This window comes from Numenius arquata, unplaced genomic scaffold, assembly GCF_964106895.1.
Source record: "Numenius arquata unplaced genomic scaffold, bNumArq3.hap1.1 HAP1_SCAFFOLD_1572, whole genome shotgun sequence".
In the NCBI taxonomy this organism is placed as follows: Eukaryota; Metazoa; Chordata; class Aves; order Charadriiformes; family Scolopacidae; genus Numenius; species Numenius arquata.
The window spans coordinates 1-15,300 of NW_027414341.1; the positions used below are offsets into that span (position 1 = coordinate 1).

Here is a 15,300-nt window from a genome sequence, read left to right on the forward strand (position 1 = left end):
GGGGCGGGGCAGGACACGCCCCCTCCCGGCCAACCCCCTCCCAGAGCGCGGTTGCTAGGGAGACGGGACGTGGATGGGCGGTGCCTCCCGACAGGAGTAGTCCCGGTGGGGTGGAGCTGCTGCGCGGAAGGGGTGGGGCTCAGCGGGGGTCCCGCCTCTCCCGCTGGCGCAACAGGCCTCCCCCCCACACACATCGGAGCGGTGCATGCGCGCTGTCGGCAACCCTGTCGCCCCCGCCCCCTCCCCCGCAGGGGCGCGCCCGCCGCCCCGGCCAATGAAGGCGTTGGGCAAGTTCTGCGTGCGCGCGCACGTGGCGGTGGCCCCGCCCTGGCTCTCGCGAGAGGCTGGAGGGGCGCGGCCGGCGGGCGGGGCGGGTGGAGGCGCGGAGCGGCGGAAAGGGGTAAGCGGTGAAGCGGTGGCGTGGCGCGGCGCGGCGGGCACCGTGGCTGAGGGAGGGTAAGGTTTTCTCTGGAGAGCTCGTCAGGAGCTGGGTAGGTAGGTAGGTGGGCAGACGCGCGGGCGACCGTTGTCTGTAACGGCCCAGCGGAGGCGCGCGGCGCCTGCGCGGTGTCCCGCTGCTTGCCGGCGCCCTCCCCGGCCCCTCGGCGGGCGGTCTCCGGCGGGCGGTGCAGGCCGGGCCCTCGTTGCCCCTCCTTAGTTGTGGGGCGGGCAGGACCCGCGGCCCCGTCAGCGGTGCGGAGCTCCCCGGGAGTGGGCCGTGGGTGTAGGGCCCCCGCTGCGTAGGAAACGCTTATTGGCACCCCGGCTTCCGTGGCTTGGGAAGCCGGGAGCCCTCTGGGACCTCAGGCTGTAGTGGACTGGCTGGGACTGACTTTCCGTTTTCCTTCCTTTTTGCTTGGAGGACGAGCTTCCCTGTGCCCCAGCTGAGCAGGATTCCCTCCTGCTCCCGAAGACCTCGTGGCCTCTGACCTGCCCTAGCAAAGTTGTCATTTCCTCTGGAAATACAAGGAAGGGGGATAGAAAACACTAGTGGAGAGATTTTTACATTAGCAGCTTCGGGGAGAGGGACTCAAGACGAGGTGCTGCAGGTCAGAGCAAGCGTGGCTGTGACACGTGTGGAGAGTGGCAGCAGGCTTAGCACTGCTAATGTTGCATTGCACTTGGAGTGCTGCCGTGATGTTGGTACTTTGCCCATCGCTACTTAAAATGCTTTCTTGCTTCTCTATGCAAGGTGTTTACTAGTGCCATTGGATTTGTAGTTTGGCTGTTTTGAAATGCAGCCAAGAGTACTCTAGAGCCCAAATTCAGCACATCAAATTTGTGTCCTGCAGGTTGAGAATCTGGTTAGGGTGACTGTGCACTGTCCCTGTTTCAAAACTGTCACTTGTTATAGTGATAGTTTTTTGTAGTGAAAGTTTATTGGGGAGAACAATTGATTATGTTGAATGTTGATTGGGGAGAACAATTGATTATGTCCCCAGCTCTTCATGAACCCCATTCTAGGTATTTTGTGCTTTTTGAAGTGCTAGGGCAGGGGAAACTTTACAGAAAATTATTTTAATTGTGTTTCTTCACGCAGCAATTAGGTAGTAGTTGTTGAGGTTTTTTTAAATCTGTTCGCTAGTTGCCATGGAATGATGTTTGCAATAGTAGTTTTCTTGTACTAGTTGAAGCAGTGTCTTGGCCTAAAGCATTTGCTGTTTAGTGCCTTTTAGCTGAGGAGAGGAGTGTCAGTTCAGATTTAAATACATTAATATGCATCAGGTACTTAATTGCATTTAAACTACTGTTGGAAAGTTATATACTAAGCAGTATATATATATTGCTTAGACTTACTCTGAGACATCTTACACCTCCTCCCAGTAGCTTGGAACTTTCTGATTGCATCTTCTAGTTTCAGAATATTTATTAAAGGTACATGGCTCTGGCTTGGAATGAGTGTTCTTTTGGGCCTGGTGAATTTTACCTCTTTATATCAACGAGTAATTTCAGATGTCTGGACACTTTCAACAGCTGCCTTTGGGATTGAGAGAATAGGACTTCACTGGTATCTTTGTTGCTATCTGTGTTTGTTGTGAAAGTATTCTCCAAAGGGCATTGCAATATAGAAAAGAACTATCTACTGCTGTCTTCAAATAGCACAGCATTTTGTTTCTCTACAGTGTGAATAGCAAGTAAGAGAGGTCAGGCTTTTAGTTAAGTGTTTGTATAAATATCAATGCCATGTATTACTATTTCTGCAGCTTTGAAGAGATCGCTTTCTAGTTAAAGATGGCAGCTGATACTTCTGTTGAAATACTTCAAAAAGTTCTGGAGAATGAAATGCTTCAGACTACCAAGATTGTGGAAGAACATCTGGATGCTGAAATACAGAAACTGGACCAAATGGATGAAGATGAATTGGAACGCCTTAAACAAAGGAGGCTTGAGGCACTAAAAAAGGCCCAGCAGCAGAAACAAGTAATTCCTGTAGTTATATAGACTTCTTGATGTGTATAGTGTAACAGAATTTTTGGAAATCCTAGGGAAACTGTGTATGTGAACCGCGTGTTTTGGGGTTGTTTGGTTTTGGGTTTTTTCTTCTTCCTCACCTTTCTGTACTTATTAATTTTAAACTATCCAGGAAAGCGAGTTTCTGTCCATGTGTGCATGCTTTGTGTTTTTCAACAGCAGGAGAAAAGAACCTCTATGATTAGGATAGGATAAAGAGTCTCATACAAAGATTTGAGTGTGTCCATATTCACTGAACATTGCCATTTGGAAGCACAAGCCTTGTAGGCAACCTAATCATAAGCCTCTAGGCTCCTTAAGCTTCTGAATTCTGAAGATCGTTACTTATGGCATGTAACCTCTTAAGGTACTTTGTAGAAGAATTATATAGAGTCTTTCCTTGTTCCTAAGGTGGAATTGTTTGTCCCGCTCCTTCTAACCAAATGAAGTGTCTTTGTACGACTGTTCATTTCTTCTTGCAGGAAAGAAGTTCTGCTTTGGTCCCTGATACCTAATGCTAAATTGTGGTGTTTGCGTTCCCCAAAAAGTCTCTTTGAACATAGTTCTCACCAAAATTTTGGTATTATACAGTGTGAGACCTGACTTGTAAGTAGGGAAGCCATAGGTTTCTAAGCTTACTCCATCTAAGCAAACCTGAACAGAGAAATAGACTGGGTTGGGGAAGAGGTGACTGAGTTGAAAGGACATGCTCTGGCTGCGGTGGAACCCGTAAAAGCTAATGCCGTGCTTTGAAACAGGAATGCAGTAAAATATCATGGCATGGTTGGGATGCTGGAGGACAGGCGGTGTTAGCGGCTTTGACTCAAGACACAGAAACAGAGAAAATGGCACACCATTTGTTTTCAGAAGTTCAGTTTATATTTGATTCTAGTGTTTTCCTTTTTCAGAGGTTATAATACTTGGATGTTCTCAGATGTGACGTGATAGTTCTCATGCAAAAACTTGTTCATGTCAGTTGATCTTAAATCACTGTTCTCATGCATTTTTAAATGCAAATTTGAAGTAGGATAGTACTCAGTAAAAGGAGTAAGCTGCCACACTATTCTGGAATTGGATTGCGCAGAGGGGAATTAATGCATACCCACTGTTGAGGGATAAGTCAGTTCTTCACTTGCATCATGACGACTTCTCCATGTGCTCATACTTCTATGCATTTTTAATGTGTACAATGTTCAGGAAATTCTTAGTTCTATCCTAATTTAGCTTACAGGATATTTCTGATTTGCTTGGAAACTTTTTTTTTTCCCCAGTCTGCTAAGACAAAACTGCAAGATCAAAAACAGTGATTTATCTAAATTCTTGTTCTCTCACTGGAAATACTGCACTACTTCCATTTTGCTTTGTCTGTACTTGTTTTAATACACTTACAATACTGAAAGTTAATTGTAAAGTGGCACTTAAGTGCCTTTGTTGAAAATCTAGATTAGCTTTTTTTCTAAACCACATTTGCACACTTAAATCAGGCAGTTTTTGAAGTTGCCTATAAATTTTAGCTTTTGAAATTCTGTTTCTCCATACATCTTGTGACTAATGGTGTGCATGTGTTTTCTGAATGGTTTTGTGGAAGCCTGGCTCATTTTAAGGTACCTTCAGTGTATATTTAATAGATAAACATCATCTGTTGCAGGTGAGTTAGTAGGCTTTTTTCTCCCTGATTTTTTCATAGAGAAAAAGTTAGAAGAAAGCTATTTTAATACATGTAATGACTTGAATCAGTTTTAGACAAAAGTTCTTTGAGTGTACAAAAACATTTTAGAGAGAGTAGCCCAGACTGTTGATTAGCAGTTTTCAGATGCTGAGAATTCCCTGTCGTTGGTGTTCCATTTGAACTAGTCTAGTCTTACTGAGAGGCTGCACTGCAGAAATTTATGCAGTTCTGTATAAGATTTGTATTTCCAAATACGTAAGGTAGCCTTACTGCTCAACCACTTATCTGTTGTTGAGAAAGAGGCAACCCAAAAGTATTGTCTAGCCTAGTGGCATTTGCCTATTTTCAAAACAGAACTAAAGGGGGGAAGTAATTTGTTTCTCCTTTTTATTACTGTATGAAATGGGCTTCCACTGCAGGCCCCCTCTTTTATTTTTCTTAAAAGCTGTAGAGCTTGCATGACAGGTGCAGGACTAACAAACTCCATACTAATTATTTCATTTTATGTTTTCCAAAAGGAGTGGCTTTCAAAAGGACACGGAGAATACAGAGAAATCCCAAGTGAGAGAGACTTTTTCCAAGAAGTCAAAGAAAGTAAAAATGTGGTTTGCCATTTCTATAGAGATACAACATTCAGGTATAGTAAACAAGCTATGCTCAGGAAACCTTTTGTTTATAGATGTCAACAAAACCAGACATGTTCTTTTGTTCTTTCAAATCCCAGAAATAAATAGGCATCTTTAGAAGTATTCCATTTCCTTCATTTTCCAAATCTCACTCCCTTCTCAAGATTTGATTTTTAAATATTTTTTTCCATTGCAGTTAATCTGAACATGATTTGACAACAATTAATACTCTCTTATGTAGTTGATTAGAATACAAATGTATATCTTTGACAATATTTGAGAGTGCTGTGTTTCATTATTGATTTAGTTTGAGGAAGCCAGGTCTGTAAAAGTAGTGACCATACAAGAGCAGCATTTCAAAAAGATCACTGGTTATTCCAGAGAGAGAGATTCTGGACAGTTCTGGCAAATGAAAATAAAAATATAAAAAAACTTGTTTAGGCATCTTCAGAATTTAACCTTTTATTTTGAAAAGGTCTGTGGATACCAATTGCAGCTGCTTTCCCTTTGTGCCTGTGCCTTTGTGATTATGCCACTTTTTTAGGGTGTGAGAGACCTAGATCTGAGAACTTGTCCTGTCTCAGAATAGGAACCTAAAATAAGATCTCCCACTTCCTTGGAAAAATTTCAGAAGTTCTGGGTTGTTGAGGCTGTTCCTCAGTGGGTCTGTCTCAAGGTCTGCTGTTAAAATGCAGTTGCAAAGTAGAGTAGTTTGTTGAAGGAGGAGCCAGTTGTCCTGGTTTTGGTTGGTTGGTTGGTTTTTGCCCCCAAGGCGTTATGTTCTCTCTAGCTATAGAATATAAACTGAAACAGCCTCAATGTGAGAAACGGAAAGAGGTCGAAGCCGGATTATGCAGTGAGGTATCTGTGTCCTACATTTTCTAAGTTAAATGTTTAAGTTTCATAAATATCTGAAGCGGTTGTATTTGGCTAGCTTTTACTCAACTTGAAAGACTGTCTCTGCAAATAAAGTAGCTTAGAACAGGTTTGAGTTGTTTGGATCTTGTAGACTCGGACAGGAAAAAGAACTTTCTCTAAAGTTCTTTGTAAAACGTGTCATGCTGACAACCAGCTTGAAGCTAGTATGTCACATTTACCAACTACAATATCAAGTTGCTTTCATCCTTGCCCACTGCAGCTTTTTGATCTGCTAGGCTCTCCTCTTGAGTTAAAGGACAGTCACATCACAGAGCTCATGCAGCTACTCCAAACCATTTAAAGAAGACAATCCAGGAAGCTGAGATTGCAGGTGACAGGTCCACAAATCTCTGTCATCTGACAAACGTTTTGAGCAGTTTATGTTACTGCCCCTTAGCTGAGAAACAATAATTGTATGCTCGGTCCTGTTCCATTGCAACAGAAAAGTGAAATATTTTTGCCTCTAGCCCTGCTGAAGCAGTCTGTGCGAATAACTGGCTTTTTTCTGTTCAGTGAGTTACTGCGTCTTGGTTTTGGAGGTAGTGAGTAAAAAAAACCAAAAAGCAAAACGCTGTAGTATGTTGAGAGTACGTGAGATGTGAATGTTAGTTATAGAGAAATTTTTCCAGCTGACAGGCAGTGAAGCTAGAGCAGGAAGATTAGAAGTCAGAGGGAAATTTCATCAATAAATGTAGGCTTCAAGAGAGAGGCTTTCAGGTATATGTGGGAGTAATTAGGAAGAAATTAGAGAAATAGATGGTGTAATTATACAATAAATGTGCTTCAAGCCATTATTTTGCTAGTCATTAAGTCCAGCTGCCTTTGAAACACGGTTTCTCCTGAAACTAAATTCTGAATTACAAAGGTCATATCTGAGGAATTAATATGATAGAAATAGCTCTTTACTGTTCCTTTTAAACTTTCTCTAAAATACATATTCTTCAGTTTATTGATTCTAATACTTTATATATTTTGGTGGTTTTTTTTTTTCACAGGTGCCAAATAATGGACAAACATTTGATTGTATTGGCAAAAAAACATGTTGAGACAAAATTCTTGAAATTAAACGCTGAAAAATCTCCTTTCTTGTGCGAGAGACTGCGCATCAAAGTAATCCCCACTCTAGCACTAGTAAAGGATGGAAAAACACAAGACTATGTTGTGGGCTTTACTGATCTTGGTAACACTGATGACTTCACTACAGAGACCTTAGAATGGAGGCTAGGCTGTGCAGATGTAATTAATTACAGGTAATTAATTGTTTTGTGATTGTTTTTTTTTCAGATACAGTGCAAGGAGAACATGCTTGCAGACAGGAAAATCTGTAAAGTTTGTAACTTTGACTGCTATGTTGTATGCTTAAGACATACCAGAGTTTAATCCATTTATTTAATCTGTGTACTTTGGCATGGGAAGGAAGGGAGTATCTCCGGCAAAGTATTGAGACATTATAGTGAGTGTTGTGTTGTCCTTTTTGTACAGTAATAAAAATAAACATGACTTCTTGTGGTGGGATGTATAGAGTAGCTACACTGCTCTGGTACAGCCTCTGGGAGTCATGCATCTAATGTAATCCTCTCTAAATCAGCTATAGATTCTTAGATGTCACAGTTGCAATGCAGTACAGTTTGAGCATTTCTAGTCCACTTCAGAGGAAACTGAGCAAGTCATCCTTAAACTGCATCATATTACATGCATGAATACGTTTGGGTTTTTTTTTTCCAATGAACAGTACAGAAAGTGAACAGAAGTTGCAGAAATGCAAATAAATTATTGCTGTAGCAATGCAATATAATCCCACATTTAAGACTACAGGATAGAAGGCAGCAGAAGATAAGTCACCACGACAGCCAAACTTTACAGGAGAATCATTTACCAGAACTTTCTGCTTTGCTTTCCAGTGTGGCTAAAACATCATCTTTATCTTTTCAGGTTAATTTTGCTCTTTTGTTTTGAATGTCTTTGGTGCTTTTTTTTATTATTTTAAACTTCATTATCTGAATTTATTTCAACGTCTAATTTCCAGATTTTGGCAAGAAGTATTGTTGTGTCTTAAAGGCAAAAAAACTGCTGCTCAATTTAGCTTAGTAGCTGTTGAACTTCAGGTGAAATGAAAATTTATAATTCAAAACAAGTGGTAATACCCATTTCCCAACTCAGTAACAAGCAAATATGCAGAGGAGTCAAAGGCAGCTTGTATATATATTCTAGACATCAGCTGCCTTTTATGGGAGGAGTCTTTCAGTGGAGTTGTACCAAGCTGTGTTGAATTTGCTAAATGTTAGTACATCGGCTTACAGCATAATTTTACTTCCTACTTGACTCTACTAGTACTGTATATTCTGCTCTTAGCTCCTTGTGGAGTTCGGGGTATTGTTTCATTCTCTGTTCATTTTGCCAGATCCTGAGTTTGGTACCTGGCATTTGCAAAGCCCAGGAGATCGATTCCAGAAGACATCCATTTATGTACAAGTGTTGTATTTCCACCCTGCTCTGAATGTAATGTCTCGCTCTCTGGAGTACCTGAAAAGGGATAGTCGTCTTCAGAGCCTAGAAGCAGTTCTTTTCCTTCAACCTGCAGGATAGGAGTCAACAAGGGCAAGTGTAGGGTCCTGCACCTGGGGAGGAAGAATGCCAGACACCAATATAGGTTAGGGGTGGACCTGCTGGAAAGCACTTCTGAGGAGAAGGATCCGGGGGTCCTGGTGGATAGCAAACTATCCATGAGCCAGCAATGTGCCTGTGGCGCCAAGAGGGCCAATGGGATCCTGAGCTGCATAGGGAAGAGTGTGGCCAGTAGGTTGAGGGAGGTCATTCTCCCCCTCTACTCTGCACTGGTGAGGCCACAACTGGAATACTGTGTCCAGCTCTGGGCTCCCCAGTTCAAGAGAGACAGGGAACTACTGGACAGAGTCCAGCGTAGGGCAACAAAGATGGTTAAGGGATTGGATCATCTCCCTTATGAGGAAAGGCTGAGAGAGCTGGGGCTCTTTAGCCTGGAGAAGAGAAGGCTGAGGGGAGACCTTATTAATGCTTAGAAATATCTAAAGGGTGGGTTGAAGGAGGATGGAGCCAGACTCTTTTCAGTGGTTCCCAATGACAGGATGAGGGGCAACGGGCACAAGCTGGAACATAGGAAGTTCCATTCAAATATGAAGAAAAACTTCTTTCCGGTGAGGGTGACAGAGCCGTGGAACAGGCTGCCCAGGGAGGCTGTGGAGTCCCCTTCTTTGGAGATTTTCAAGACCCGCCTGGATGCAGTCCTGAGTAATGTGCTATAGGCAATCCTGCTTTGGCAGGGGAGTTGGACTAGATGATCTCTAGAGGTCCCTTCCAACTCTGACAATTCCGTGATTCTGTGATAGCAGATGTTGAAAGGATATACTGTATCTAGGGGAAAAGTTCTTAAGGTCACATTGACAAAAATCAGGATTCAAGTGGTGTATTGACTTATTACTGACGTGTAATTAACTAGCAATCAGTGAACTGTACATTTAGTATTTACAAAATGTTAATACCTACAAATTTCTAAACACCCTTCTATAGCTAGTTCCAGAAGGTTCTGATTGCTCGCTCACTCACTGACACTTAGATGCAAACCCCTCACAGGTCATGTGAGTGAAAGCACATACAGCATTTTTTGAGCAAGGGGAGGTTCTCCTACCGCTCACCTGTGCTGTAGGAGATGTGGGTGCTCTGGCTTCATGTGAACACATGGTGTTCCCAACAACCCATGGACCCACACACTGGTGAGAAAGCTCCCACAGGGTCATACATGCACACTGAGGTGTGAGTCCCTCATAGTCTGCTAGCAGGAGTGCAGTGTCTGATGGGGAAGCTATTCTGTCTGGCCTACACAGAGATAATACAAGGTGATTTCTGGCAGTAAAAAACCCAGTTTTGACTCCAAAGTCCCTGTTAAAAAATTTTAGCTTCTTTCATACTTCTGGCTCCTCATTTGTTTTGAAAAAATCTCTCTGTAATTCCCAGGTTACTGTTTAATCTGACAGACTGGTTTTTTTAGCGTGATCAGTTTGCAGCAAAAGCCCTTTCAGACAGTTTTTCTCTAGAGCTCCACTCACGGGTGCTGTTTACACTCGGCTCCTGTCTTAACTACACTTATTCAGGCCATTTCGTCCAGGATGTGCTATGCTAGCAACACCACAATACTACTTAGGGTGGCTTTAGGAGTAGGGGTTGTGCTCTCTTACAATTTTTTTCTGGAGAAACACGGAATTAGAGGTGCTGCTTACTGTCTGCATGAATACGCCTTTAGTCAACACGTCTTACTCTTTTTCTCTAGTGGAAACTTGATGGATCCACCTTTTCAAAGTCAAAAGAAATACGGAACAAGCTTTACAAAGTTGGAGAAGAAGACCATCAGAGGAAAGAAATATGATTCAGATTCTGATGATGACTAGAAGAACAACTAAATGTATTTGTAAATCATCTTTTGTTTATGCTTGGTACATTTCTAAGAATGTTTTTTACAATGCTTACTGCTTTTCATTACATCTGCACATAATGCTCATTTTTCTATACAGTTTTATACAACTGAGTCATAGCAGAAAAAAGCTTAAATATTTTTTTTTCCTCTTTTGGAAGTCATTTGTAATTTAAAAATCTGAGTCCTTCTAACTAAATAACATGGCAAATGATGAACTTTGTCTTAAGTGTAAGTTTATGAAGTGTTTTGAAGTAACTGTTAGAAACAACTGTACCAAGTCAGACCAAAGGTCCCTCTGGCTCAGCATCCAGTCTCAGTGGCCAAAAGCAGATGCACAAGGAAGACTAAAAACGGGGTGAGCAGACAGCAATGCTTCCCTAGAATATACTTTAAGAAATCTTGGGCTTGGAGAACTCTGTATCTGAAAGCATTTGCTGGTTAAAGTAGTAGGGGAAAAAAATCTCTTTAAATCCTCATGGTATCCTAGCATCCACATCATATGGCAAGGAGTCCACACTTTGTGTTTTGTGAAGAACAACTTCCTATTGTTTTCCTTGAATCTGACAGTTCCGTTTTTTTTCTGATTTTCTTTATTAAAAAAGGCGATAATAGACACTTTTCAAAAATATTTTTCCCTGTCAGTTCCTCTTCCAGTAGTCTTTTCAAATTTATTATTACTTATTTTATCAATAAAGCACTACAAAATTATTAGTAAAGGGATTGTGCATTTTAACAAATGCTTATCTTAATGGTGCCATACCATAATATTGAATAACTTAACTACGTTGCACTATAAGTTGTAAAAACAGTTGTTAATGTATGTGAATTCTGAAATAGATGGCCAAGAGAAATGCCCTTTTACCATCTATGTACGCTGCATGTTAAAGCTGATACAGCGGGTAATAGCACATAGCAACAAGCATACTGAAAACAGCCTTGTTGACAGGTTTGTATAACTCTGTGGTTTTGAATGTGTGGATTTTATAGCAGATGCTTTGTACAAGAGAGTAAAATAGAGAAAAGCATTTGGGAGAAACCTTGATCTGTTAAGTTTAGATATAGCACCGCATACTGTGTACTGTTCTTAAGTAATGGACAGAATTTTCAAGGGAGATCTTCCTTGGAACACAATGTAGAATTTCTGGCTAGGTGAAGAGTTGATGAGGGGTTTTTTGTTGTTTTTTTTTTTTTTTTTTAAAAAAAAAGTTTGCTGTGTGCTGAATGACCCTTTTGAGGTGGTATTTTGAATCCAGTTGGTCCAGAAGAGCAGTGAAGTGAGTCTAGTTGGTCCTGCTGCCTTGTAGCAGAGAACACTTGTGATTGGGCCAGCACAGCAATATATCTCTAAGTTTAAAAAAAAAAAATTATATTTTATTTCTGTTCATGTACATTGAAATAAAATTATTTTAATTCTAATGTTGACTTTTGCATCCTTTCAAATAAGGTGGTCTGGGTGCTATGGGTTTGGGTTTTTTTTCCATCAGAAAAGAAAAAGAAATCAGAATCAGAAGTCCATCAGAAAGTTGCACATGCTCTTTCTAGACTTCTAGCTTACAGTTCTGTCCAACATTAAGGCATCAATTTGAGAAGGCAATCAGCTTAAGATGTACACAGCTGCCTGTGTACATCAATCTACTAGAAGCACAAAGTAAACTTGCTTCAAGTTTGTCTCTTTTTTAATGGACTCTAAATGCACTAGAAAGTGCTTTTTTTGTTTGCATTTCATCGGATTGGATGAAATTAGGAAAGCAATGTTCCAATAGCATTTTTAAGAGTGCCTTAGCAGGACTCATCTCCGAGTCCTAATTATGTTGAATAGGCTGTGGAAATATAAAATCACGTCTAACATAGTTGCGTGCTGTGTGGAAACACATGTGGGCTTGTCAGGATTCCAGCATGGTGCGTTGTCAGAGGTTATTCAGTTCCACATGTGAACTCATTACAAACTCAATGCAAATCCTAGTCAGTCTGTGGTTTCATGTCACTTTAAAACTGCTGGGTTTTTTTCTAGGTTAATCTTCAGTTGCACCTTTTCCTTCATCTGGCTTGTAATATGGCCACATGCACTCCAGTGCTGACACAAGGAGTTTGTGGTAATGCTTGGTTTGGGTAAAAGGGGACGTTGAGACCTGTTCGTACTAATAAGTTTAAATTTATTTTGAAGCAGCAGTCTCATAGATCTGTCTGCGGCAAGTCTTTACTTTTGTGTCTGCTTTCTGCATTTTCTGTCTTGAATGAAGATTAAAACTCATTGAATGGTCCTCTTGGTAAGATCTCCATTCTTGATCTGCATATTACTTTGAGATGAACAATCCAAATCCAAGAATTTTATTTTCGCTGAAACTTAAAAATTCTTTAAGAACTGGAAAATTCTTCTTCTAATTCGAGTAGTGAGGAACAAGTTATTCTTCTATGGTGAAGTTCACTGATTTTGCAATGCAGATGAAATAATGAAGTGTCCATAATAGTAAGACCTGGGTCAGCAAGCTAGAAGTGTAAACAGTACAGAGAACACCAATGGAAAGAAATATCAGCTGTAGAGGCTTGAAAAGCACAAAGCTTAACTTTGTCAAGAGTCATTTAGTGGCAATATGGCCAATAGATGAGATGATGATGATGATGATGATGATACACAATATCTAGTTAAGGACACAGGTTGCATGTGATTAATTCCTTGCAGCAGATAGATCATATATGTAAGGACGTGACTAAATAAAGTTCCTGAGCCTAAACTAATCACAAAATGGTACCTGGTCTGGGATGTGTTAGCCATGAAAGGGTATTATACAATAAAGAGATGAGAAACAGTTGCACATAGCTTTTGAAGTTAATGGGGCTTATGCATGAACTCAGCATGTAACTTTAGTAATGATTAGTGCTTAAGTCTGTGCTTGATGCTTGCATGAAGTAATCATTAAAGAAGTGCATGGAGACAATAATAACCAAACAAGATCTGTATTGTTCAGCTCTTAATGCTGGATTATTTGGACATGACTGGGCACTCTGTTATAGCTGATTGATCCCATGTTATGCTTGTCATGGTTTGCTCAAGAAATCTACCTAGAAGTGCTGAGTTAAGCTTTGGGATTTGGGAGGTGAAGAAGTCTGGACCCTGAAAGAGATTGGTTAAGCAACAAACTCTGGACAGGGCAACAACTGAGCAGCTGCTCTCAGACCCTGTTAGCTGGTTGGATTGCCTGCAAGGGTAATAGGAGTCATTGAAGGAGGATGACTGGAAAGGTGAATTGATGCCTTCTAGACCTCTGTTCCAAGCAATCCACATTGTGCTATCTCCTGCTTGGAAATTTTATGAGGAGTACTTTTCTACGGAAGTTTCTATAGGAGGTTGGGCTTTGAACAGTACAGTTTCTAAAACGAGCCCTTGGTCTGCCATGTAAGAGTCCTCAAGCCAGTGTGAGGGATGCTGTTATTTTGTCTCTCATGTACACATGCACACAGACATACAAGCACAAACTGATGCAGAAATAGTACAGTTTTTGTACTCATTGCATATTCAGTATCTGTGTATTCCACTTTTTTAAGGGAAGATTCTGTCAGTAGGGGGTTTATCTGTCTCTTTAGAACAGCTCCATGCGACAGTTTGAGAGGGAGGTTTCACTCCAGAATTTAAGGAAGGCCTCTCTAGGAATTGGAAGTGGAGGGTACTCGATGTTACCATAGAATATTTTGGAACTCTTCTGAGGGGGATGTTGCCCCTAAGCCTTCTTAAGAGGATAAATAGATAGCTGGGTTCCACCACATTTGACCAAATTACTGCTCTGAAGTAACTGCTCAAATTGCTACTCTGATCTTTTGTTCTTGGATCATGCTTTGGAGCCTTTAGTGTTAAGCCTGTCAAATATGATTGTGGTGATTCAAGACAATCCAGTGTCCCAGATGCTCCTTGTTATCTGTCCCCCTGGAGAGCGCTGTTTTGTATTGGGTGCTGCAAAAGGGAATGTACGCCCGTACCCTTTTTATCAATTTAAGCTTGCACAGCAAACTGGCGTAGTAGTACATAAGAGATCAGAGCATCACCAAAAAACATGTTGTTCAAATTTTGTGGTTTAATTTTAAGTGCAGGTACACTGAGAGATATTTGATGCTTGTTGATAAAAGGGGGTAGTTAAGAAAATTTGCATTTAGAGATCCAATGAGGTGCATATTCTAAGGCTACATTTTTTGGATTAGCTATTAGAGCCATGGCTTGAACTGCTTAAAGTAAACCACCAGTCATGCAGGAGCTGTGTCAGCTCAGTGTTCAATCTGTGTTAATACACTTCGCCGTTTTGAACACAGGCTGTTCAGACATCATCTGCCTGGTATGATTTCAACATGTGACTCTTACAAAAAAGGTTTAAAAATTAACTTATCCGCTTCACAAACCACGCAATCTTCAGTAACCACTGGGTTTTCCCAAGTTGTCATTATATGAAAATCAGGTGATTGTAATACACAAAGCCACATTTATTCCCTTCCTGATCTTCTTCTTCCTCGCTTGTTTCTGTTGTTAGTGTGCTGCCCTAGAAAAATAGTCTGAAACTGGTTTCTAAAATGTTGACAGGCTTCAATGCTTTGTATCATGAATTCCATGCACACGGAAATGCTCTTAATAGTTATCATGATTAATGGGTAAAGTTAATAAATTATTAATGGGTGTTAGTTTGACATCCCCGTGAGTCATGAATGCACTATCCCCATTTAGTACGTGGGAAACCAAAACAAGACTAGCTCTACTGAAGGACCTAGGAACATCAAGAATTAGGTGCTCGTGTATCTAATTTCAGTCTCCTCCCAGAATCCAGAATTTGGGATTAGATGCGTTGGTTTCCTCTCCATCTCCCCATCCCTGGGGCAGGATCCAAGGCATCCAGGAGGCTTTTGAGTGAGCGACTAGAAAAATGTTTACCTGAGCATGACATTCCTCTCCCCTCTCCCTTCTGAAGCTTTGTGCAGCACAGTGTCAGGACTGTGGGACTGGAAAGAGGAAGCAAGAGAAAATGTGACTTTGTGACTTAGGGATTTGAGAGAAGGAGATAAGGTTCTCCTTCCCATTCTCAATACTTTGTGTATTTTCCACACTTGCTACAAAATACTACGTTGATTTTATTCCCCCCACCCCGGCCTCTCCCTGTTCAATATGAAGCACCAAGGCAGTTTCAGAAACGTGAAGCTGAGGCAACTGTGTC

General features: G+C 41.2%; 1 protein-coding gene across 2 annotated transcripts; it reads left to right on the forward strand.

The window, feature by feature from the left end:
• Positions 1–342: 342 nt before the first annotated feature.
• Positions 343–12,372, forward strand: TXNDC9 (thioredoxin domain containing 9). 2 transcript variants are annotated; one of them, XM_074167093.1, is made up of 5 exons: positions 343–400; positions 2,205–2,421; positions 4,639–4,757; positions 6,660–6,914; positions 9,968–12,372. In XM_074167093.1, the coding sequence occupies exons 2-5, from the start codon at positions 2,233–2,235 to the stop codon at positions 10,083–10,085; spliced, it is 681 nt and encodes a 226-aa protein (XP_074023194.1). In that variant the 5' UTR covers positions 343–400; positions 2,205–2,232; the 3' UTR covers positions 10,086–12,372. The 2 variants fall into 2 exon arrangements, with proteins under 2 accessions (XP_074023194.1, XP_074023195.1); XM_074167094.1 differs by lacking the exon at positions 343–400 and adding an exon at positions 403–456 and having other exon boundaries at positions 9,968–11,525.
• Positions 12,373–15,300: the final 2,928 nt, after the last annotated feature.